Source organism: Takifugu rubripes, chromosome 20 (genome assembly GCF_901000725.2).
Source record: "Takifugu rubripes chromosome 20, fTakRub1.2, whole genome shotgun sequence".
Taxonomy (NCBI): Eukaryota; Metazoa; Chordata; class Actinopteri; order Tetraodontiformes; family Tetraodontidae; genus Takifugu; species Takifugu rubripes.
The window spans coordinates 16,691,073-16,714,052 of NC_042304.1; the positions used below are offsets into that span (position 1 = coordinate 16,691,073).

General features: G+C 51.3%; 4 protein-coding genes across 7 annotated transcripts; 3 read left to right on the top strand and 1 right to left on the bottom strand.

Annotated features, from left to right (window-relative positions):
* The first annotated feature begins 392 nt into the window (after window positions 1-392).
* On the top strand, window positions 393-6,856 carry cdc14ab (cell division cycle 14Ab). 3 transcript variants are annotated; one of them, XM_011618677.2, is made up of 16 exons: window positions 393-778; window positions 1,373-1,463; window positions 1,536-1,611; window positions 2,150-2,242; window positions 2,415-2,494; window positions 2,923-2,989; window positions 3,104-3,166; window positions 3,418-3,505; window positions 3,747-3,977; window positions 4,200-4,338; window positions 4,409-4,565; window positions 4,647-4,747; window positions 4,830-4,877; window positions 5,376-5,504; window positions 5,780-6,116; window positions 6,368-6,856. In XM_011618677.2, exons 1-16 carry the CDS (start codon window positions 679-681, stop codon window positions 6,395-6,397), a joined length of 1,830 nt encoding a protein of 609 aa, XP_011616979.2. In that variant the 5' UTR covers window positions 393-678; the 3' UTR covers window positions 6,398-6,856. The 3 variants fall into 3 exon arrangements, with proteins under 3 accessions (XP_011616979.2, XP_029683704.1, XP_029683705.1); XM_029827844.1 differs by having other exon boundaries at window positions 5,937-6,116; XM_029827845.1 differs by lacking the exon at window positions 5,780-6,116.
* A 443-nt stretch (window positions 6,857-7,299) lies between these two features.
* Window positions 7,300-12,398, top strand: vcam1b (vascular cell adhesion molecule 1b). Its single transcript, XM_029827843.1, has 10 exons — window positions 7,300-7,435; window positions 7,889-8,191; window positions 8,297-8,602; window positions 8,764-9,024; window positions 9,105-9,374; window positions 9,442-9,756; window positions 10,266-10,568; window positions 10,778-11,044; window positions 11,407-11,667; window positions 11,740-12,398. The coding sequence occupies exons 1-10, from the start codon at window positions 7,387-7,389 to the stop codon at window positions 11,877-11,879; spliced, it is 2,475 nt and encodes an 824-aa protein (XP_029683703.1). The 5' UTR covers window positions 7,300-7,386; the 3' UTR covers window positions 11,880-12,398.
* A 1,516-nt stretch (window positions 12,399-13,914) lies between these two features.
* On the top strand, window positions 13,915-18,311 carry slc30a7 (solute carrier family 30 member 7). Of its 2 annotated transcripts, XM_029827847.1 has the most exons (12): window positions 13,915-14,075; window positions 14,333-14,434; window positions 14,963-15,076; window positions 15,154-15,241; window positions 15,350-15,479; window positions 15,553-15,738; window positions 15,814-15,861; window positions 16,320-16,455; window positions 17,304-17,394; window positions 17,686-17,835; window positions 17,920-17,986; window positions 18,102-18,311. In XM_029827847.1, the coding sequence occupies exons 1-11, from the start codon at window positions 13,996-13,998 to the stop codon at window positions 17,965-17,967; spliced, it is 1,173 nt and encodes a 390-aa protein (XP_029683707.1). In that variant the 5' UTR covers window positions 13,915-13,995; the 3' UTR covers window positions 17,968-17,986; window positions 18,102-18,311. The 2 variants fall into 2 exon arrangements, with proteins under 2 accessions (XP_029683707.1, XP_029683706.1); XM_029827846.1 differs by having other exon boundaries at window positions 17,920-18,311.
* dph5 (diphthamide biosynthesis 5) lies at window positions 18,309-21,551 on the bottom strand. The gene is made up of 7 exons (XM_003977505.3): window positions 21,321-21,551; window positions 19,726-19,850; window positions 19,542-19,650; window positions 19,146-19,266; window positions 18,978-19,017; window positions 18,804-18,907; window positions 18,309-18,621 (listed from the first exon to the last, which is right to left on the bottom strand). The coding sequence occupies exons 1-7, from the start codon at window positions 21,453-21,455 to the stop codon at window positions 18,389-18,391; spliced, it is 867 nt and encodes a 288-aa protein (XP_003977554.1). The 5' UTR covers window positions 21,456-21,551; the 3' UTR covers window positions 18,309-18,388.
* Window positions 21,552-22,980: the final 1,429 nt, after the last annotated feature.

The window sequence follows — 22,980 nt, forward strand, 5'->3', positions numbered from 1 at the left end:
ACTGTCTGACTACAACATGACTGCCTGACTATGATATGACTGTCTGGCTACAACATGACTGTCTGTCTACAACATGACTGCCTGACTACAACATGACTGTCTGACTACAACATGACTGCCTGACTATGATATGACTGTCTGGCTACAACATGACTGTCTGACTACAACATGACTGTCTGGCTACAGCATGACTGACTACAACATGACTGTCTGACTATGATATGACTGCCTGACTACAATAAATCTACGTCTGTTTGAAGACTTTATAGTTAGCAGTTATACAGCTTTAATAGCTGCCGTCTTAATCGTATTTCCCAGCGGGCCTGAAGGTGACACAGGCTGTTCCCTCGGTGATTGGTTTGGGGTTGCCATAGTAACGAGTCTTAAGGAGGGATTTGTTCAATCAGAGTTTCAGGTTTAGTGCGTCGGAGTTACCGACGGGCTGCTAATGTGCTAATGTCGGCGTGTATCTGCAACAAAGCTGACAACCAGAAACGGAACCAACTCTGAAGTTCCACCGTGGACGGACACCAGCCGCTGGGCTGATGGGAAAGTCCGGGAGGGTTTTTTTTTTTACTTCGAGACTTTGTTGTATTGCTAACATGCTAACTGTTAGCAGTTGAAAAAGTTTCTGAAGCTCGTCGCGGGGGGTGGGGGAGGCAGGAATCAGTCAGGTCCATGTCAGTGGAGGGGCTCCGACACCCCCCGGTACTGTCCGCCCTGTTCGGGATGAAGGCCGAGGACTCCGAGCTGCTGGGAAGCGCCGAGCTGATCAGAGGTACCGATGATGTGGCGCCGTTTGTGCGGGGGACGAGTGTCCGCGGGGCGGCCCGCAGCAGCGGCATTAGCCGCATATTCAGCTCCTTCAGCGGGCTTCCAAACGGCTGAAGCTCCGCTGTCAGTTTAAATCCATCAGAAAAACACACCCGACAATAATACATGAGGGGCAAGTTTAGTAATGAATCCTTTATAACTGATACCATGTTAAATCAACCCTTTATAACTGATTAATTAATGGATTAATTAATGCATAACTCATTTAGTTGTTGGATTCAAATGATTATATCCGGCTAAGTAGTTGAATTAAACTTTTATGACTGTTTTAAGATCTTAAATCAAACTTTTTTTAAAATAACTGATTAAGGTTATGAAGAAGTTCTGACAACTTTGACAAGAAACCACCCACAGGTTGAATTTATGATCCATCTGGATTAATTGATGGGGGTTTCATTAATGATTTGGGGGTCTTGTTACTGGTGTTACCGGTGTTACTGGTGTTACTGGTGTTACTGGCTCTCTCAGCTATTGCAGACAGCTTGGACATGACTCTTTTTGGTGGACCCAGCATGAGCGGCTGTTTTCTGTCTGACAGAGCGTCTGTACTTCGCCACCTTACGCAGCAAACCCAAGAGCACCGCCAACACTCACTACTTCTGCACCGATGATGAATTCATCTATGAAAAGTAAGTCCAGCCGCGTGGCCTGATGGAATGAGCGCCGTCACGTAGGACGATTAACGTTTCCGTTGTCTCCAGTTTCTATGCAGACTTTGGGCCTCTGAATCTGGCCATGTTGTACCGATACTGCTGCAAACTCAACAAGAAACTCAAGGTGAGCTCCTGCTAACCTGCTCATGCTGAAATGCAACCATGACAGAGAAATACCCACATTTCAGGTTGCTTCTGCATCAAATGGAGCACTTCTGTTAGATTACAGAGACCTTTTACTCCAGTAAAATATCTGTTTGTTGTTGTTGCCGTGGTGATGGCATTCCTCTGGATGGCAGTTCTCATTCGTCATCCAACTGGGCGGTCTGGATTGTTCACATACTGTCCTAAAGGGCGTAGCAGTCGGGTCAAGAGTTATTGCTTATGGTTTGGGTTTTGATAATTAAAGTTAATTTAAAACACTTTCGTGGTCGTTAGTGTGTTTCCTCTCCTGTCCTGAGAGGACGAATCACATGACGAGCATCAACGTGCACGAGCATAATAACTGCAACCAAACTGGGCTCAAACATGCAGAATGAAGGAAGCACCTGTCAATGATGGGATGATTTTAGTCTGACTGTCTGTCTGTCTCTGTCTGCCTGTCTCTCTGCCTGCCTGTCTCTCTGCCTGCCTGTCTCTCTGCCTGCCTGTCTGTCTCTCAGTCATTCACTCTGACCAGGAAAAGGATCATTCACTACACCAGCTTTGACCAGAGGAAGAGGTCCAATGCTGCGGTGCTGATTGGAGGCTATGCTGTGAGTCCTCAGTGTTGCTTTTACTTATGGGAAATGTAGTTGTCTTGAGTCAACATTGTTTCGGGCGTCTGTTAAAAGCTGAACTCATCCTGATCCTCTCCATCTGTTCGTGTGTATTAGACGTCTCCTCTCAAAGGTCTCACTTTTTTCTCTCTCCGTTTTCCTGTCTCAGGTGATCTACTTGAAGAAGAGTCCAGAAGAGGCCTTTAGAGCTCTGACCTCTGGCTCCAATGCCTCCTACCTGCCTTTCAGGTGTGTGAGAGAGTGACTGTGAGAAAAGAGAGGTTACGTAACAGCATCTGCTGTTGAATCCTCTGCGGGCTGTTGGCGGATTTGCTCCACCGCCCAAGTGTCTGCTGAGGCCTCCGCTGATTGGTTGCCATTGTAATCGAAGCCTCTCTATGTTAAGAGGGTATTTAAAGTTGAACTGGAAGTGAGGGTCAGCCAAGGCCTCCAGTGACGTAACAGGTGTCTGAGAAGACGTGCTGGCATGTTCCAGTTGGTCAGAGGATTCTGGGTAAATGAGCCCAGAAGAGTGAAGTAATGACAAGATTAATAAGATTAATGGTGGATGATCAAACCTTAAATGGTTGATTTAGGACGAGGTCGTGTTAGTTTCCATGTGTCTGCCAGCTGTGGGTGTGTGTGAGCGTGAGAATCACCTGTGTCTGTGTCCACAGAGATGCTTCCTTTGGAAATTGCACCTTCAACCTCACAGTGCTGGACTGCCTGCAGGGCATCAGAAAGGTGAGTTGAAGTGGGCGGGGTTTGTGTCGGTGATTGCTGCCAGGTCGTTAGAGCACAGGAGAAACCTGTGTCCAGTTTTAACTCCAGAATCTTTAATCTCTCCTCCTGCCTTAGGCCCTGCAGCACGGCTTCTTCGACTTTGAGACGTTCAGTGTGGACGAGTATGAGCACTATGAGGTGAGACGGGTGGAGGAACGTTGATTTAAGCCTTCAAACCCTGAATTTTCCCGGGAAAACCCAGATTATAGTGATCAGCGCATCAGAAACTCCCCTTTAGAGAAGCAGAAGCATCTCTGGATCCACTAGAGCCATTTATTTCTTCTGTTGGACTTGTTTTGTGACCATTAAAGTCTAAACCTTAAGTGACAGTTTAAAATAAACATCTTGTGTGTGTGTGTGTGTGTGTGTTTTCACACTTGTGGACACAGCGGGTGGAGAATGGAGATCTCAACTGGATTGTTCCCAGGAAGTTGGTGGCGTTCAGTGGACCCCATCCCAGAAGTAAAGTAGAGAACGGTGAGTGCGACAGACCATAATCGCTCTGACAAAACAGCTGTTCAGGAGTCGCACTGCAACATTCGCACTGTCTCAACAGGCTTTTACTCCCCATCGGTTTTTAAAACGCTCCCTGTTATTTTAAATCACTTACTGTTATTTTTAAGGCAGCCTCTAAGGAACCATCATCTTCATCACCATCTTCATCACCAGGTAGCGACAGAACCGTGTGACGTGTGCTGCTCTGCCCCCCCCCCTGCAGGCTACCCTCTGCACGCGCCTGAAGCGTACTTCCCGTACTTCAGGAAGCACAACGTGACCGCCGTTGTCCGGCTGAACAAGAAGATCTACGACGCGAAGCGCTTCACGGACGCCGGCTTCCGCCACTACGACCTGTTCTTCCTGGACGGCAGCACGCCCAGCGACGGCATCGCGCATCGCTTCCTCCACATCTGTGAGAGCACGGAGGGCGCCGTGGCGGTCCACTGCAAAGGTGGGCGGAGCCTCAGCGCGGCTGTCCGGGAGGGGCGGAGTCTCAGCGCTAACGAGCCCGGCAGACAATCAGCAGTTGGATTCATTAGATTAATATTATTAGACCTGGTTTTACAGACGAGCTGAACTCTGAATTCTGTCCCCGGTCCAGATGCAGAGCACATCTGTCCACATTTAACAAATCTGTAGGTCGGGAAATTCACCCGTTCACTCTCTCTTCCAGCTGGTCTGGGCCGGACGGGGACGCTGATTGGCTGTTACCTGATGAAACATTACTGCTTCACAGCGGCCGAGGCCATTTCCTGGATCCGGATCTGTCGACCCGGTTCTGTGATCGGACCGCAGCAGAACTTCCTGCAAGAGTGAGGCGCTGTATTCTGTCTGACCGACGACACCGCCATCAGCACAATCTCTGACATCATATCTCAACAGGAAGCAGGCGGCCATGTGGTTGCTAGGCAACAGCCAGCGTTCTCAAAAGAGCCAGTTAGAGGAGAGGGCGGTGTCCTACCTTCTCACCAGTATGAATGAACTCACCTTGAACAATGCCACAAACACCCTCCACCACAGCAGCAACCGTGCGACCGAGGTATCACACACACACACACACACACACACACACATGTCCAAGAACACACACGGAGCCTCTCATGGTGTGTGTGTCCTACAGAATCAGGTGGTGGACTCTGGATCAGGTCTGACTCAAGGAGACAAACTCAGAGCCTTAAAAAGTCGACGCCCACCGCGCTACAGCACGACTGGCGCCGTCAGGTACCAGATCCTGGACACACGTGGCGAGCTGCTGGTGTCGTACGTCAGCGCCGGATCTTTTAAACCACGTGTTGTGTTTCAGGTCGGAGGAGATGGTGATCCACGGCAGATCGGCCTCACAGCCCCCCAGGTGAGCTGTCCCTCCCAGAGAGTCTAAACCTCACAGAGAGACCCGATCAGGGTCACCACATTACTCACGCCAGGGTCCACACAGGAGAAGCTTCAGCAATAGAAAACCAGTTTAGAGTGTGGACCAGTTTAGACCTTCTAAACAGAGGAAACAGGTAAAGTGGGATCAGAATGATGACGGACAAGTGTGGAAGGAGAAGAGCTGGAGGTCATGTGACCATTGAAGGCGTACGGCAGATGAACAGAAACGATTCTGGTCTCCAGAGTTCATCAGAACCATCACAGCTGGATGAGTCTAGAAGGTCTTTCAGAGACCGTCCTTAGGTTGTTCTGGGCCTGGTGGAGATTCGTTTCACCCGCTCCATCTTTGGGCCTGTGAGGACGAACATGTTCTTCAGAAGGTTCCTTCAGCTGATCAGAACATCAGATCAGCCCCTCACAACAGACGGTCGTGGTCGCAGCGTGATGACACCGTGTTGATGTTGCGTTGCGTGTTTAGGTTGTCCACCGGTCCAGGACAGAGCTCGTCCTCCCGCCTCGTGCCTTCCAAATTCCCAACGTCCTCCGTCTCCGCCGCAGCCAAGAGGATCGGAAGAAGTCCGTCTTCATCTGCATCTAAACTGCGGAGGTCAGTGAAGCCGCTCGCTGTCACAACACTTCATCGCCATTTTGCGCTCACCTCAAAGGTCACATGACCTCAAATAATGTAAATAGTGAAACATGCAAAGAGCCCTGCTGACGGCTCCTGAGGGCCGTCCTGCTGTGATGTGTTGGTTAAATCTGGTGTGAGGGTGGAGCCGTGTGGCCCCTGATGCGGAGCCGTGTGGCCCCTGATGCGGAGCCGGGGCAGCTACAGGTGTGTGAAGCCAGGTGTAACCCTGACTGAACTGTGTTTATTCCCAGCTCGCGATTGGCCAGTTCTCTCAGTGATCTGTATTCTTCAAACATGGAGGAGGACAAAAACATTCCATACCCTCTTCCTCCCCCACCCTGCCCCTCTCCCCCCTCCCTGGTCACGCTCCCTCCTTGTCGTTATGGTAACGGACCTCGCGGTGTGCAGCGTGAGGTCAGCAGCAACGGCCATATGTATGGAGGCTCTGCAGCGCCCCCTGCAGGGGGCAGCTCCAGCTCTGTCCATAGCAGCAAACAGGAGCCTCAGGACTTCGTTTCCTACAGGGGCCAATGGCCCTCCTGCGCTCCGAAGGGCTCGCCGGGACTCTACCTGAGCCGCTCCATTCCTGTAAGTCCTCAGCCCCTCCATTCTCTGCTCATCGGTCCTCCTCTCAGTTTGGAGCACTTAGCTTAGCTTAGCATAAGTCACACATCAGGTGTTTGTCAGGTTAACTCTGTGGGCTGAGTCACATGAACGAGGCTTGTCCCTCCCCTGTCTGAGCGCTGTTACTATGGCAACAAACTTGATGGATCCTAAAGGTGTCTGTACTGATGAAAGAAATCTGCCACTCACAATCTGGGTTCTTTTGTGTTTTACAGTCTCTTCAGTCAGATTATCAACACTTCTAGAACGGCACATTCGACCTGAGCACGAATTACCCACAATCCCTGCTGAGGCTGGCTGTACATATGATGTAAATATGATGTCACCCGTCAATATTTTTACTCTTTTTAGTTTTAAAATTAGGGAGTAAAAGTTAAGCTGATGAACATTCTGCACCATCAGTTTCCTCCTTCCAGACTGACATTGTGATTGGTCAGAAGTCATTTTGTCTTTAAATGCTACATATCGAAGGGACAAACTCAGGGTTGTCTGTCTGTCTGTCTGTCTGTCTGTCTGTCTGTCGGAGGTTTTAAGGTGAATAATTCAGTATTCATGTAACATGTGTATGAATGAACTTTTCTGGTTGAACATTATGATGATTTTATTTGCCCAGAAGTTCCAATGATGAAGTATTTATTGATGTACACGTGCAGATGTTTTCTTGTGGTATTAAACCTATTAATGAATTCATATTTGAACCACAATTGAAAGTGTCAGTGGAATTATTCATGTTTTCAACATTTTTTATTAATAATAAAACCCGCTTGACTGGAGGTCAGAGACATGGGACTGGCTGCTGGCGCCGTGGTCCCGTGTCGCCGCCACACGTTTGTTGTTTATTTTATTCACAGTTGGGTGAATCCTAAATTTTTATAAGATTAAGAAAAAAGTGCCTTCTGCATGTTGCACTTCGGTCTACACTTAATAATTGAAAATAAATCCTCCTGTAACAAAACTTTGTCACACAAAACACACTTGGAGACACACATCTGTCATTTAAATCAATCAAAAGGAATCATTACTATCACCAAAAGATAAAGCAGCAGAAGCAGAAGTTGGGTAGAGAATTAGATATTAAATGCTGTAACTCACCGAAAGGCCTCCAGGGGGCGCTTCGCCCCACAAGTGCAGCATCAGGCGCGGCCTCCGGGGGGCGCTGCGGTGCACAGCGAGATCTCCTCAGACTGTCTGATGAGACGGAGTAAAACGGACACAAAGACGCGTCAGTCATCAAATGCAGCAGATCTCCATGTTTGACCGCGGAGTGCTTCAAATAATTTCAGGTCAGATCTGTGTGTGTGTGTGTGTGTGTGTGCGTCTGACAAAGATTGGTTCTAGGTGACACAGGTAACTGGGTTCACGTCAGAATTGTGGAATGAAGCTTATTAAAATGAAGCGGATCCCTCTGATTAATCAGGGCTTCAGGTTAGCATGGAGGGGGCGGGGCATAGCGGAGGATATAAATATCTGCATTCTTCTGCAGCATGGACACGAGAGGAGTGAGTTCAGGTACCATCTAAACGTGTTAGTTTAGCACTGAGCAACACCTGAACAAATGTGTATATCTGTCATTCTGTTCTCTTTACCTGTCATTTAACAATGAATACACAAAAATGCCTTTTAAACTTGGGATTAGTCATGATTGATCACAGACCCCTGTTGGAACTAAAGTTTGCTGGTGTTGGAGGTTCATCAATTGTTTGTTTTCTGATCCAAATCCTGGATTTTGGCCACAGCTTTGCTGCTGATGTCATCATGTTGCGTTCGTGGCCTTCACGTGGACCTGTTCCCTAAGCGGCCCCTGCTGAAGCTGGGTGAGCGGCAGCAACTGGTGTGTCGGGTTCAGGACTGTCTCGGGGTGCTCAGTGTGTCCTGGTCGTCCCTGGAGGACCGCCCCCTCACCGCCACGACCACGACCAATGAGTCGCACTCTGTGCTGACCTTTGACCCGGTGATGATTGAACACGAAGGGGCACTATTGTGTCGGGTAAACTGTGGGGGGGAAGGGAGGCAGGTCAAGACCTCGGTACATGTATACTGTGAGTACACACACACACACACACACACACACACACACACTGCGTGATGTCACATCTACCACCTATTTAGCATATAAGCTCTCTGATTGGTCATATCTGTTTCAGCCTTCCCATCAGCCCCTGTGATCAGTGGAGGTGACCACCTGACGTTGGGGGAGGAGTCCACGCTCTCCTGCCAGGTGTCTGGTGTGTACCCTGCAGAGCTGATCACCCTTACCCTGATTAAAGGGGACGCTGTCCTGCAAAGCACTACGGGAGAACCTGGAACCAGCCTGGTCCAATCCAGATACCTGCTGCAACCAGAGAAAGGTGACACCGGGGCCCAGATCACCTGCAGGGCCACGCTGGACCTGCAGGACCTGCTGTTTGAGGAGAGGATCAAAGAGAGCAGCGTCACTCTCAATGTTCTCTGTGAGTTCTCAACTTTGTAACTAGTCTTGGAAAGAGGAGCTCATTCTGGAGTCTGTGGTCCAGAAAGAGCTCTCCCGTGTCCCTGGATCCGGTCCTGGATCAGCCTGTAGACAGTCTGAGCTGCTTGTCACCCTGAGTTTTCTTCTGCTGCTGCCCTCCAGATGCTCCTATTGTCATGGTAACGTCGCACTCTGTGGTGGTGACGACCGGTGCTCCTCTCAACCTAACGTGTCTGGCAGAAGGAAACCCAAAGCCGACGATTAGCTGGAGCTTAAGGCGAGAGTCGGGTCGGTCCGAGGGGCGGAGCCAGAACGGTCAGCTGGTTCTCCTGTCGGTGAGTCCGGCTGATGCTGGATTCTATGTTTGCGAGGCTACAAACACGAAGGGAAGTCAGAGTGCAGATGTGGAGCTCCTGGTTCATGGTAAGAGGGAAAAGTGGCCATTTGGTTCCGGTGCCCCCTCACTGAGCCTTCACCTGTTGCACCTGTCTGTCCCTCCACAGCTCCGCCCACCAACATCTCCCTGACGGTGAGCCCAGGTGAGGAGGTGTTGGAGGGTCAGAACGTGACCTTCACCTGCCGCTCAGACGGAGTTCCTCCTGCGACGCTGGTGCTGAAGAAGGAGGGGGTGGAGCTTGAGCGGACAGACCCTGCATCTGACCCTGAGCTGACCTTCAGTCTCTCCGCCCTGATGGACGACTCCGCCCAGTACCAGTGTGAAGCCTCCAACCAATATGGGACCCAAGTGGTCACTCGCTCTATCAGTGTCAGAGGTACCGGTTTGGTCCTGTTCTTTATCTTCATTGTGATGACGATGCTGATTGTGATGTTCTCCTTCAGCTCATCCTCTGCAGGTCGAGCTTTCTCCCACGGCTCCAGTTGTAGAACAAGGTTCTGGTTTAGTTCTGACCTGTAGATCTTCAGGATGTCTGCAACGTCCCATCTGGACCTGGAGGTGGCTAGAACACAGCCACAACCAGGAGCAAGACCAGGAGCAAGACCCGAAGTGGTCAGTACTCCAGAAGTCACATGCTCAGGACGGCGAGTCAGTGCTCCACCTGCAGAACATGGACTTCCTGGATCAGGGTGAATACAGCTGTGAGGCCAGGTGTGACAACGTGGTCCGGTACAAAACCACCCACATCCAGGTTTTATGTGAGTCCAAACAACCGCTTCGTGACACCAAGCACACACATACACACATTTAACTGGTCCTGACTGAACAAAACTCGACAATTAGTGGATTAATCTTCTTTCAGCCATGTTGAGATAATTTAAGGGAGAATAAAATGTTGTTCTTCTATTTGTCCAGGTGGGCGGTACCTTTACAGTGGTACCTTTACAGTGGTACCTTTACAGTGACACCTTTACAGAAATATATTTACGGTGGAACCTTTACAGTAGTACCTTTACAGTGGAACCTTTACAGTAGTACCTTTACAGTGACACCTTTACAGTGACACCTTTACAGTGGTACCTTTACAGTGACACCTTTACAGTAATATCTTTACAGTGACACCTTTACAGTAATATCTTTACAGTAGTACCTTTACAGTGACACCTTTACAGTAATACCTTGACGGTGGAACCTTTACAGCACTACCTTTACATTGGTACCTTTGCAGGGTACCTTTCATTAGCTGGGCTCTCTTTTATCCTTTCAGCGGTCCTGCCTGATCCACTTCTGGAGGATCCTGGTCCTGTCCTTCTGGATTCAGAGGCTGTCTTTCACTGCGACGTCACCAATGTCTTTTCAGTTAATCTGATCAGGATCCAGTGGAAGATTGGGAACACCGTGATGAAGACCGAGACGTTCAAGTTTTTCGGTTTCTCACAGAACATCTCATCCGTACTTTACCTAGAAATCAAGGACGATCATCGGTTTTTGTCCTGTAAAGCGGAGCTGCTGACGAAGGATGGCAGCGTGTGGAGCTCCAAGATGGCTGGCGTCCTGCTGGAGGTCCACTGTAAGTGACCTCCTGCTGAGAGAAGACGTGCTGAACATGGAGCGGAATAAACCGTTTAATTTTGGGGCTTTAATCTTTATTATATTTGCTCTATCTTATCCTAACCTGCATTATTGATTGGTGTCAAACTGCTTCTGTCCTCAGATTTTATTGAACTCGGCTCCAATCTCAGTGTCGTGCTGTTAAAACCACCCTTGTGTGCGTCTCAGATCCTCCACGGAGAACCTCCCTGTCAGTGAGACCAGAGGAGGAGGTGCTGGAGGGGCAGAACATGACCTTCACCTGCCGCTCAGATGGAGTTCCTCCCACCACCCTGGTGCTGAAGAAGGAGGGGGTGGAGCTTTACAGGAAAGGCCCTGCACCTGAGCTGACCTTCAGCCTCTGCTCCGCCCTGATGGACGACTCCGCCCAGTACCAGTGTGAAGCCTCCAACCAATATGGATCCCAAGTGGTCACTCGCACCGTCAGCATCAGGGGTACTGCTTTATCTGGATTTTCTGAGCTGGTTTAGTTCCTGTCCCACAAAACCGCCTCGCAGCTACTTCGTCCTGATCGCTTATTGAGCCTTTAAGAGCAGAACTTTGTACTGTTGTCATGAGACGGACAGACCTGCGCTAGTTGTGTGTTTCTCTTATCTGTCTCCTTCCCATGATGCTTAGCTGTTGACCGACCACTGAACATCAACACTCCCACCCAACCAAAGACCAGAAACAGGCTGTTTTCCTGAGTTTCAACCCTTTTCTTCTTCTCCCAAAGTAGCAGCTTTTTCTCCGGCTGGTCACAAGAAGAACGGCATCGTCACGTTGTCCTGATCTCTTCCTCTCTTCTCCTGGCCCAGCTCCTCCCAGGGACACCACGGTCCTCATCCTACCCTCTGCGGTTGTTCCTGAGGGAGAGAACGTCACCATCTGCTGCCACACCATCAGCTTCCCTCTACCCACCATGGTCCTGAAGAAGCTGGCCAACGGCATAGAGCAGCACTCCTCCACCGGGACCTTCGTCCTGGTCAACGTGAAGGCCAGGGACTCGGGCCTGTACCAGGTCAACGTGACCAACAGCCTGGGCCACCAGGTGCGAGTGTTCAGCCTCAGCGTGACAGGTCAGACTCTGCCGTGGGGTGTGTGTTCTGCCAGGAGAAGCTCCACGTGTACTGAAGTGTGTGTGGTTTCAGAGAGGAGCACTCTGGGCGCCGTCACCATCACGCTGGTGTGTGTGGCTGCTGCCTTGGTGGCCGCTGCTCTGCTGCTCAGCTACATCAGGAGGTCCAAGAAGAAAGGCTTCTACCAGCTGCCCCGGTCCTCTTCAGCCTGAGCCAGGACCAGAGCCAGCCACACACACACATATTCTCACACAACCTCACACACACACACACACAACCACACTGGATGTTGCTTTGCTGTTGTACCATGTGACTTTATATCCAGTTGTGTGACGTGTGTTGCCATGGTGATAATTGTTTGTTTCCTCATTCTAATGGGCTCCTCCATCAGCTTGAACGTGGTCACATGACCACGACCATGTGTTCACGGCTGTAGTCCCAGCACCCACGTAACTGACAGCCAGGGCGTCCTGTCACATGACCTGTGGGCGTCCTGTCACATGACCTGTGGGCGTCCTGTCACATGACCTGTGGGCGCACAGGTGTCCCAGCACTCCCAACACTCTTCACCACCCCTCGTTTGGCCTCTTTGGCCTCTTCATCTTTGCAATCAGCCCATTTTTACGCAGCGATGTTGCACCGTGCCTTGGTCACAGAGATCAGGAGCCTTTCTAGAAGACCTGAACGGGTCATTGTGTCGTATATATGTAATAAAGATTTTGTTGTTCGTGTCTGTGGGAACATTTTTATTTCTAGACCATTGACTGGCTGGTTACCATGGCGATTCAAGCCTCGTCTTGATGGTCTTTGCAGTCCTCACAGCTCCTGCTTTGATTTTAATGCCTTGGTGCCCGTTGTCATGGCAACCTCAAGACCTGAGCGCAGAGGCGCGAGGAGCAGGACTTGTTTTTGTTGCTGGGCCGAAAGTCCTCACTGATAAATGTGTTTTTTCTGTTTTTGCTGTGGAGGCTCCTGACCTCTGACCTGCTCCCTCAGCCTTCTGCTGCTTCTCGTCATTTTAATTCGGCATCTGCTGGAATTTCCTGTTTTGACGAGGTTCCGAGGATGAACCATCCTGAGGTCCTGCAGAGGCTTCAGCAGCTGAAATCAGCAGTTATCCCGGTGCCCCCCCCCGCTCTCCTCCATGGCCTTCACTCCCACCTCGCTCTCCTCTCCTCTCTTTCGTTATCTTCCCTTTCTCTCTTCTCTCTTCGTCCAACAAATTGAAGAGTCGAATCACGTGACCAGCCGTTTCCCGGCTCTCTGGCGCCCCCTGCTGCCACAGAACAGCTCGTTTCTTTGGAGAAACAAACGGATCCCTTGAGGTGATCTGCAGCCAGCGGGTCCTGATTAAACTGGTAGACGTAGAGGAATGTGGGTTCAGACCATCAGGAAGTGTGTGTTGACTCGATCCACAGCTTGCAGCACAGAAACCTCCCACCTGCCCAGCCTCAAAAGTAAACCGGCCCATCAGATCCGGTCCATCACCTGCTGGGGCCTGAGGGAAGCGTCGCAGCATGGGTGAAGAACACCTCCAGGGTTCCCTGCATCGCTCTCTCCTCCAACAATATTTACCGTGCATATATGTCGCTACAAACCATCCGATTTCCATGTCTAGTGTTTACAACCTTTGGTTCCTCCCAGGTTCCACCAGATAATTTCGCTGTCACTCCTCCTTCAGTCCATTCTGGATTCCATCACCGTTTAGTTCACAGGAGATTCTGCTGCTTCTCCCTCTTCCCTTTCATCATCATCATCATCATCTTTCTGATCATGACCTCAAAGAACAGCAACAAAACAGGAAGTACATTAATACTGAATAATCAGAATTAGCACTGAGCTAAACTGGTGATCTAGGAAATTGATTTTACTGGTTCTGATCAGATTTATTTGAGTCTTACCTTAATTTGACCGGAAGATAGCCTCATTTAATAACAATGCTATGTTTTTTAGTTGATGTAATTGAGTATTTTTGGGCGATTTTTGACCTAACGATTGCCTCTCTGACATTTGTGTGTTTTACTTGTATTTTTCTTTAATTGCAGGTGGAAATGGCTTCCAAACAGAGTGCCAAACTGAAGAAAAGAAGCCACCGTTATTTATTGTAGGTTCATTTACTGTTTAACGAGACATGAGGATGGTGCTCGCCACGGTTGATGAAATCTTTTAAGTGCTTGTACAAACACTCCTGCGGGTGTTTGTGTCCCAACTGGCGTTCGAGTGGCTGCAACTTTTATTGTGAAATTCAGCGGAAGTTGACAGTAGCGCTGTTTCCTGAGTGTGTGTGTAACTGTGTATGAGTGTGTGAGTGTGTGTTGGGGTGTGAACATGTTACCTTTATCCATTAAAGATGACGAGTATAAACCCGCAAAGTTCAATTTGCTGTTGAAGCTCTCGGGATGGTTCAGGTACTTATATGTACTCCTGCTAACTGCTAACATCGGCTACTTTAGCCGGCTGCTTCCAGCGCCCCCTGCTAGCTTGGTGCTAACCGGTTAGCCCGACGGTGCCTGGAACAAAAGCGTGTTTTATCCTGGTGTCATTAATACTCCGATGTCTTGTGTGTGTGTGTCGTGTGTGAAAATGACTGCTCGGCCGTCGTGGCCGTGTTTTGTGGACTGTGAACGTGTGTTGACGGCGTTTCTTCTGCCGGTGTCACTTTCAGGTCGATCCTGGCAGATAAAACCTCCCGAAATCTGTTCTTCTTCCTCTGCCTGAATCTGTCCTTCGCTTTCGTGGAGCTCACCTACGGCATCTGGAGTAACAGGTAAGCTGCTAGCCCCGTTAGCATTGCGTGCTGCCTTGTGTTTGTTTTCTGCCTGTGCCACGTATGTCTTAGCACGGGCGCCGTGCGTGTGCGCGTCTGTGCCGCACTTCCTGCAGGGTTCATTCCCATCAGAATAAACATTGACCGGGATGCTCCATAATGATGTGTGTCTACGAGGAGTGTCACCTTTTGACGAGTCTGGTTGCCTCCAGACCTCCCTGCTCACCGTGGTGATCCCGAGCTCCCTGACGAACCTCCTAGAATGGGTCTGGTGGTTCTGCTGGAGTAAAGTTCTGATGCCATGAGCCACGAGCTCTGCACGGCACCAGATGTCAGATTTCTGTTATGAACTCACAGCTTGTAACCATGGTGACTGAAACACAGCTAATGTTGCCTTTACAACCGCGGCTCTGATCACTGGTGCCGACTGGAAGTGATTAAGATCATTGGGTGACAGAACCGCACACCTACCTGGCAGACAGGTCAAAGGTCGGCGTCTCTGGTTGATGTGCTGCTGTGTGTCTCCAGTTTAGGTCTGATATCAGACTCGTTCCACATGTTCTTCGACTGCACGGCTCTGCTGGCAGGCCTGGCAGCGTCGGTTATCTCCAGGTGGAGGTCCAACGACAGCTTTTCCTACGGGTCAGTCCTGCTCGCCGCCCTCATCTGGGCTCGGCTCGTTTTGTCTGATCTGGGTTCTGTTGTTCCTCCTGTTTCAGTTACGTGAGAGCGGAGGTTCTGGCAGGTTTTGTCAATGGACTGTTCCTCATTTTCACAGCTTTCTTCATCATGTCTGAAGGAATTGAGGTAATTCTCTCTCTCTCTCACACACACACACACACACACACACACACACACACACACACACACTCAGCAAACACAGAGTCCGTCTCCATGAATCTGTCTGTGTGCCAGAGAGCCGTGGAGCCTCCTGATGTTCATCACGAGCGCCTGCTTCCCGTCTCTGTGGCCGGTCTGATCGTCAACCTGGTCGGGATCTTTGTTTTCCAGCATGGAGGACATGGACATTCCCACGGAGACGAAGGTGAGCGTCCTGCCCGTCTCAACTCTGTACATGAGCAGAGCTTCCGTTCACCCACAGTCTGTCCGTCCCTCAGGTCACGGCCACAGCCACTCCCTGTTCAACGGTCTGAGCCACGGAGGACACGACCATCACAAGCATGACCACGGCCACGGGGGCCACGGCCACGAGGGCCACAGCCACGAGGGCCATGGGGGCCACAGCCACGGGGGCCATGGGGGCCACAGCCACGGGGGCCATGAGGAGCACAATGAATGTCCGAGTGAGTTGCAGAAGAAAGTTTCATGAGCTGATTGTTGCTTCATTAGAGTGACCATGAACCCTGGTCCTGCTACAGGTGACCTGCACACTCAGAGGAGCGGCTCCAGTAAACAGATCCTACAGGGTGAGCTGCCTGTCTGTCTGCCTGTCTGCCTGTCTGTCTGCCTGTCTGCCTGTCTGTCTGCCTGTCTCTCTGCCTGCCTGTCTGCCTGTCTCTCTGCCTGCCTGTCTGTCTGTCTGTCTGTCTGTCTGCCTGTCTGTCTGTCTGCCTGTCTCTCTGCCTGCCTGTCTGTCTGTCTGTCTGTCTGTCTGTCTGCCTGTCTGTCTGCCTGTCTCTCTGCCTGCCTGTCTGTCTGCCTGTCTCTCTGCCTGTCTGTCTGTCTCTCTGCCTGCCTGTCTGTCTGCCTGTCTCTCTGCCTGTCTGTCTGTCTCTCTGCCTGTCTGTCTGTCTGTCTGTCTGCCTGCCTGCCTGTCTGTCTGCCTGCCAGTTCACCACCAGGGGGCGCTCACCCCCCACGTTTGAAGAGCTGCAGCTCAGTGACCCGTAACGCGTGTGTGCGTGTGTGTGCGTGTGTGTTCCAGGAGTGCTGCTGCACATCATGGCCGACACGCTGGGCAGTGTTGGTGTGATCATCTCGGCGCTGCTGATGCAGAAATACGACCTGATGATCGCTGATCCCATCTGCTCCATTCTGATCGCGCTGCTCATCGCCGTCAGGTGAGCCTCCATTAGCCTCCATTAGCCTCCATTAGCCGCTCGTTCCTCTGGTGCCAGGAGTCCAGCCGGAGTCCAGCGGTTCCCAGAAGCCTCGGCAGGAAATGCAGCTGATGCGGTCCCATGGGCCGAGTCAGCAAAATGAGGAGCTGTGGTCAGAAGCAGAACCACAGGAACCGCTGGTTTCAGGCTGCATGTTCTGGAAGAATCAACATCTGTGGCGTCCATGGTGGTGCCGACCACATCTGCATATTCAGAAGGTTCTCAGCCAGGGCTGTAGGTTTCTGTCCTCCGTCCACACACTCAACCATCTGGAGAAGAGCACAAGAACATTCCTGCTGCTCTGGAGGTTCCCAGGAGCTCAGGGTCCTCCCGGGAGCTCAGGGTCCTCCCGGGAGCTCAGGGTCTTCCCGGGAGCTCAGGGTCCTCCCGGGAGCTCAGGGTCCTCCCGGGAGCTCAGGGTCCTCCCGGGAGCTCAGGGTCCTCCCGGGAGCTCAGGGTCCTCCCGGGAGCTCAGGATCTTCCCGGGAGCTCAGGGTCCTCCCGGGAGCTCAGGATCCTCCCGGGAGCTCAGGGTCCTCCCGGGAGCTCAGGGTCCTCCCGGGAGCTCAGGGTCCTCCCAGGAGCTCTAGATCTCCATCACTGGAGCCGTTAGGACTCTTTCCATTGAGTCCTGACGAGAACCTGCTGCTCCCAGATCAGCTCCCAAATCTCTGACTGGTTTCACCTTCAGGACTCTAAATGCTTCTGTCAGCGTTTCATTTTTGTTTGATACATCTGACACTCGACTCCGAGTGGGTCGTATTTCGGTTCTTCTGCCAGGTCACTAAGAGCTCTTCTGTCCCCTCCAGCGTGGTTCCATTACTGAAAGAGTCCATCGGCATCCTGATGCAGAGGACGCCTCCGTCCCTGGACAACGCGCTGCCCGACTGTTACCAGAGGGTGAGTACCAATGAGGGATCCCATCATTCAGGAGACAGGCCCAGGTCTGTGTCTCCTGAACCTCCATCGGTCCCTGAAGACCTGCTGATGGAGCCCAGTTCCAGCACCTCCAACCCAGAACTTCTGTTCTCACCTGTCTGTTGCGCCAAATCTCAGAAATCTGTGCTGGAGCCAAGCGTTCCTTCGTGTTCCTCACCGGAGAACCGTTGACCTGGAGGTTCCCTCAACATTTGAGGGAGCTAAAGATGCGTGAGGGAACCTTTCATTGCCTCTGTGTCGTGTTGTGTTCAGGTGCAGCAGCTGCGGGGCGTTTACAACCTGCAGGAGCCTCATTTCTGGACTCTGTGCAGCGACGTTTACATCGGAACACTGAAGCTGCTGGTCGCTCCTGATGCCGACACCCGCTGGATCCTCAGCCAGACCCACAACATCTTCACACAGGTAGGTGGAGGCCTCTAGCCCCGCCCACGTCACCGTACCTGTGATGGAGATGAGCGGGGGTCAAACCCAACCTGTTGTGTGCAGGCTGGAGTCCGTCAGCTGTACGTTCAGATGGAAACGGCCGCTATGTAGAAGCTCCGACCCGCTGACAGTATGTGGACCAAACAGTCTGTTGGTCAGTGAACTGACCCCCCCCACCCCCCAAGTGGGGGACGAGGGGTACAAACTTGTATGTGAAACCCCCACCAATATCCACCACTTTCTAGACTGGAGAAAAGCATCCTGGGTAAGTGCCTTCATCATTAAACAGAGACAATCTGAAGCTCCGCCCCTTCGCCTGACGTCACCACTGGAAACAGACTGGCCGGCTGCTAACTGAAGGATGACATCAGTCTGTCTTAATGTGCCAAATCATGTGACCAAACAAATCTGGTGGTGTTTTTTTCCCCCCAAATGTAATAAATGTTTCATTATACGGATTAGTGATCTTTATTGATGACATCACACTGGACATATTCTCCTGGATCGACACACGCGACGCTGCAGACGCACGTCACGACCAGTAGGTGGAGCCATCGAGCACGCGCAGGTTTTTCATGACGTCGGCTTCAGCGCTCAGTTGCAGCATGTCCACTTCGAGAGGGTGGAGTTGACCGGTGATGACCAGTGAGTGGAGCGGACCTCCGAGGTCACATGACACCAGCTGCTGCAGCGTGGCCACGCGCATGACCTGGTCATCGGCGCCGAGCCGGGCCAGGCCCACGCACAGCGTGTCCTCCGTCAGACCTGCAGAAGAAAGGCGGGTCTGAGAGCGCACGTGTGCTCACCTGTGCAGGAGCTACCAACCACCAGTCAGTTAGCGTTAGCATCGTTAGCTGCAGCTAGCGTGAAATCCTCGGGTGGAGCACAGCTAACAGGTGATCCGTGGCCACGCTCCCGCAGCAGGTGGAGCTTCAGACGACACTCACCCAGCGTCTCCCCCTCCGCCCTCCTCCTCTGGACGATCTGCACCAGCTGATCTGCAGCCTGAGCCACGGTCATGAAGCGAGGAGGCTCGTAGATCTTCTTCCCCCTGGAGAAGATGGAGGGATCGATCGATTGATCTCATCTAACTGCAGCAGAAAGAGCTCAAAGGTTCCAACCTCATCATGTTCTCCTCGCTCTGCTCCTTCACTTTGATGTCTGTCAATAAAAGCAGAGCCTTTAGCCAACAACGGCGTCGTGTTGTGTCTTCTAACATCAGCTCAGTGACCCGCACAGCGGGTATGTGTGTGTGTGCGTGTGTGTGTGTGTGTCTCTCTCTCTCTCACCCAGCAGACAGAGTGTGTGCTGTCCAGCTTCTCTGTTCTTACAGATTCTATCATAGAAACTCTCTGGTCTCCACGTGTCTGTCCAAAACACCAGAGACACCGTCTCCCCGAACCTATAAAGCTGACACACACACACACAGACAGACACACACACAGACACACACATTAATATACAACCTCCCAGTGGAGAAGCTGTCAGCATCAAATGATATTCCGAGTTTCCAGCAGCAGTTCCAGCTGAACTTTACATGTTCTGTTCATCTAAACCAGTTCCCTGACGGAGTTTCTTGCAAACACTGTGTGACTGTTTCTTCTGTTGCCATGGATACAAAGAAAGACACTTGCAAGGACACTTAAGAGTGCTGTTCTAGCAGCAGATGTGACCCAGATGTGCACCTGCAGGCCACAGCAGCCGACTGCGTTCATGATGGAGGCGTTGTGGATGACTTTGTACGGTATCCCAGCATTCACTGCTCTCAGGACCAGGTCACTGTGGGTCGTAGCGCTGCAACAAGAAGCCGTCAGTCAGACACAGACTTACTGGCCCGACAAAGGTTCTGAGCCAAACGACTGGACTCACCCAAACGGGTCACCCACGACCAGGAAGGCCACATCGGTCACATGAGCGTCCTTCAAGATCTGGTCCGCCTGCTGTTCCACCAGGTCTCTGTCGGCCACGATCAGCTCCCGCCCATAAAACTCCTCCTGAGGACAAACACATGCGGATCCCTTTGGTCAGATCCCCCCACAAACGTCTGGGACTCAGCTTTCAAGTCCGTTTAGTCCATTTGAGGCTCCAGCGGCCCCCCACGCTGCCCCGGGGCTGCACAAGAACGTTCCTGGTTCAGGGACGGATGTTTTACTCTCTCTCTCTCATCAGCCATTAATACGGAGAAAACCAACACAGGAAGGTGTGGAAGTGTGGTTCCCCGCCTGTTTCTGCAGGACAGCAGAGGTCCAGTAGAGCTTCAGGATTCTCCATGTGGCACCTGCAGCCCACGGACGTGTCTCAGGTCTGTCTCCTGTACACCAGGAGAGCTGGAGGGGTCCGTAGGAGGGCCAGGACCTAGCAGCAGCACCAGGAGAAGCACCTCCAGAGTCCCTCATGGGTTCACACTGAGCACATGTGACAGCGTCTGGAGATCCTGAGGAGAACAGGACTCCAACAAGGCTGCTACAGGGGGTCGGTGATGGTCTGGGCCGGTGCTGGAACGGCTCTTAGGGATCCCTCAGATCCACTGTTACGTCTGTAAAGTTGGTTCCTGGATCAGACGCTCAGCAGCCTGTTCCTCAGACCTGAATCCGACCCACTGGCAGATTCTGTGCATCAGAGGCTGCTTGGGAGCAGATCCAGTTCTGGGAGCAGACCCAGTTCTGGAGCCATGGTTGGCCTCATCAGGACCAGGTCTACATGTTGTCAGGAGTCCACGTGGGCAGGTGGAGGTCAAACACTACTGAGGAGTCATCTTCAGGAGCTCCTGTGGTCTCAGCTGTCCTCTTTGGGTCCAAGTGGTCCTTTCTTCAGCGGTACATATTTAACAGAACCTGCATTAAACTTGTTCATTCATAGATTTAGCCCAGACGTTACTATTAAATAACATTTGATTGAATAGCTACACGTGGTGGCCTAACAGAAAGGTGGGAGGCATCACTGCCTCTTGGAGCCAGTTTAGCTCGACCAAAAGGGCTTTAAAGGTCCAGTTAACGTCCCAGAGTAGACAGGTGAGTGACCCAACAACCTTCTGCTGTCAGTATCATCTCTCCTTGTCCACAGTGTCCCTCACCAGGAAGCCAGAGAGCTGCCCGTGTCACTTCCGGTTTCTGATTTTGACTGAGATACACCGCCTACCGCCCCCTTCTGGTCCGGAGGGTTGCGTTCAGAGTGGCTGCCAAAGCCTCTATGTGGTCCTCCCAGGTCCAACTGTAGTCCGGGGCTACAGTCCGGTTACCGTGGTTACATGAACGTGCTCTCATGATGCTGCATCTTTAAAGCAGGTAGTTCCATGCGGACCGGAAGAGCGTCATCCTCCGCTACACTTCAAGCTGCACACTCGTGTCTTCCGACTTTCACATTAAACATGTTCCGCATTGTTCTAAGTTCTCCATTAGTTCTAGTGAGATCCACCTCCGAGAGGACGGATCAACACTTGGCTAGTTTCAGTGGTTCCGACTCACCAGAGCCTCCTTCCCCCCCGTCAGGACGGAGGTGTAGGCCTCCAGGTAGACCCGGGAGCAGCTCTTCACGGCCCGCAGGCCCTTCACCGTGATGTCGGTGGCATCGCCCAGGCCCAAACCGATCAGATAAAACATCCTGTCCTCTTCATCACGCACTCTCCCACACGTGCACTCCTCCACACGCGCACTCTCACACGCTCTCCCGCAGCGGAATGCGGCAAGCTGCAAACCGTTTACGTTTTACGACACTGACGTCCGCGATACGGCAGGTCGCAATTCGACCAACAGCTTTTGTGTTGAACACACACGCAACCACGCGCGTGCACACGCGCACACGCACACTGCGGATGAAGTCACCTCCAACTCCCCCGTTTTTCTGGGAACAGATACGAACGTTCTGTTATTGGTTCTTCTTTCGGTTTGTTAACCGTTTTAACATTAATGAGAACTCTTCAGAAACCCAGCGCGCGCGCGCGCACACGCACACACTAAAGTCAGTGAGGGTAAAACAGACCGATAAACTACAAACAGCATGTTTATGGAGAAACAAATTAGATCTAAATCTTTTCTGTCTTTTATTTATTTCAAAAGATAAAAAGGTAAAGAAGTTCAGCAGGAAGGAGAACTGGAAGATCCGTTTTTATTATAGGTCATTGATGATCACGCGTTGCACGCTTAATCTGGTTGACAGGTCATATTGTGCACTGTGATGGATCCCAACAACACACTGGGATCTGATTCATGAAGATCACAGATCACCTGAAGAAGATCACAGATCACCTGAAGATCACAGATCACCTAAAGATCACAGATGACATGAAGAAGATCACAGATGACCTGAAGAAGATCACAGATGACATGAAGAAGATCACAGATGACCTGAAGAAGATCACAGATGACATGAAGAAGATCACAGATCACCTGAAGATCACAGATCACCTAAAGATCACAGTGACCTGAAGAAGATCACAGATGACCTTAAGATCACAGATGACCTGAAGATCACAGATCACCTGAAGAAGATCACAGATGACCTGAAGATCACAGATGACATGAAGAAGATCACAGATCACCTAAAGATCACAGTGACCTGAAGATCACAGATGACCTGAAGATCACACATCACCTGAAGATCACACATAACCTGAAGATCACAGATCACCTGAAGATCACAGATGGCCTGAAGATCACAGATGACCTGAAGATCACAGATCACCTGAAGATCACAGTCATCTTGATCAGATTTGCACATTTTAATCCAGACCAACATAAAAAAGACAGATCACATGACTAACGGGGACTTTGGATCGATGCTCACATACTGGAGGATGTGGAAGCTAAAGTCTGTGGTGGTTGCCATGGCGACAGCAGTGGCGTGTGAAGCACTGAAGTTGTGAATGGTTTTGGTGGGAAAATGTCCTCTTTTCCTCTTTTATCTCTCTTCTCAGGCTGTTTCTCTCTCATTCACTCCTTTTTGTGATAAACAAGCCCCCCCTTAACTGGGCACCACTAATGACTGGGACGTGGGTCCCCGGGGGGGGGCGGCGGGTCCCCCGGGGGGGCGGTGGGCGGGGTCAGGGGGTGCAGAGCAGGGCTGTTGTGCTGGTTGGGGTTTGTGTGGCGCCAGTCATCCACAGACGGAGCTCCGTCTCTGTTAACT

Excerpts from the sequence above, each read along its gene's own strand:
- cdc14ab (XM_011618677.2), top strand. The coding sequence starts at position 679 with ATGTCAGTGGAGGGGCTCCGACACCCCCCGGTACTGTCCGCCCTGTTC. Across the intron at positions 2,243-2,414 it reads TGCTGATTGGAGGCTATGCT|GTGATCTACTTGAAGAAGAG; the intron begins GTGAGTCCTCAG and ends TTCCTGTCTCAG. Across the intron at positions 4,339-4,408 it reads CAGCAGAACTTCCTGCAAGA|GAAGCAGGCGGCCATGTGGT; the intron begins GTGAGGCGCTGT and ends ATATCTCAACAG.
- vcam1b (XM_029827843.1), top strand. The coding sequence starts at position 7,387 with ATGCAGCAGATCTCCATGTTTGACCGCGGAGTGCTTCAAATAATTTCA. Across the intron at positions 7,436-7,888 it reads AGTGCTTCAAATAATTTCAG|CTTTGCTGCTGATGTCATCA; the intron begins GTCAGATCTGTG and ends TTTTGGCCACAG. Across the intron at positions 11,045-11,406 it reads TCGCACCGTCAGCATCAGGG|CTCCTCCCAGGGACACCACG; the intron begins GTACTGCTTTAT and ends CTCCTGGCCCAG.
- slc30a7 (XM_029827846.1), top strand. The coding sequence starts at position 13,996 with ATGTTACCTTTATCCATTAAAGATGACGAGTATAAACCCGCAAAGTTC. Across the intron at positions 16,456-17,303 it reads GCGCTGCTCATCGCCGTCAG|CGTGGTTCCATTACTGAAAG; the intron begins GTGAGCCTCCAT and ends TGTCCCCTCCAG. Across the intron at positions 17,836-17,919 it reads CCCACAACATCTTCACACAG|GCTGGAGTCCGTCAGCTGTA; the intron begins GTAGGTGGAGGC and ends TGTTGTGTGCAG.
- dph5 (XM_003977505.3), bottom strand. The coding sequence starts at position 21,455 with ATGTTTTATCTGATCGGTTTGGGCCTGGGCGATGCCACCGACATCACG. Across the intron at positions 19,851-21,320 it reads CGGGGGGGAAGGAGGCTCTG|GAGGAGTTTTATGGGCGGGA; the intron begins GTGAGTCGGAAC and ends GTTTGTCCTCAG. Across the intron at positions 19,267-19,541 it reads TCGGCTGCTGTGGCCTGCAG|CTTTATAGGTTCGGGGAGAC; the intron begins GTGCACATCTGG and ends TGTGTGTGTCAG.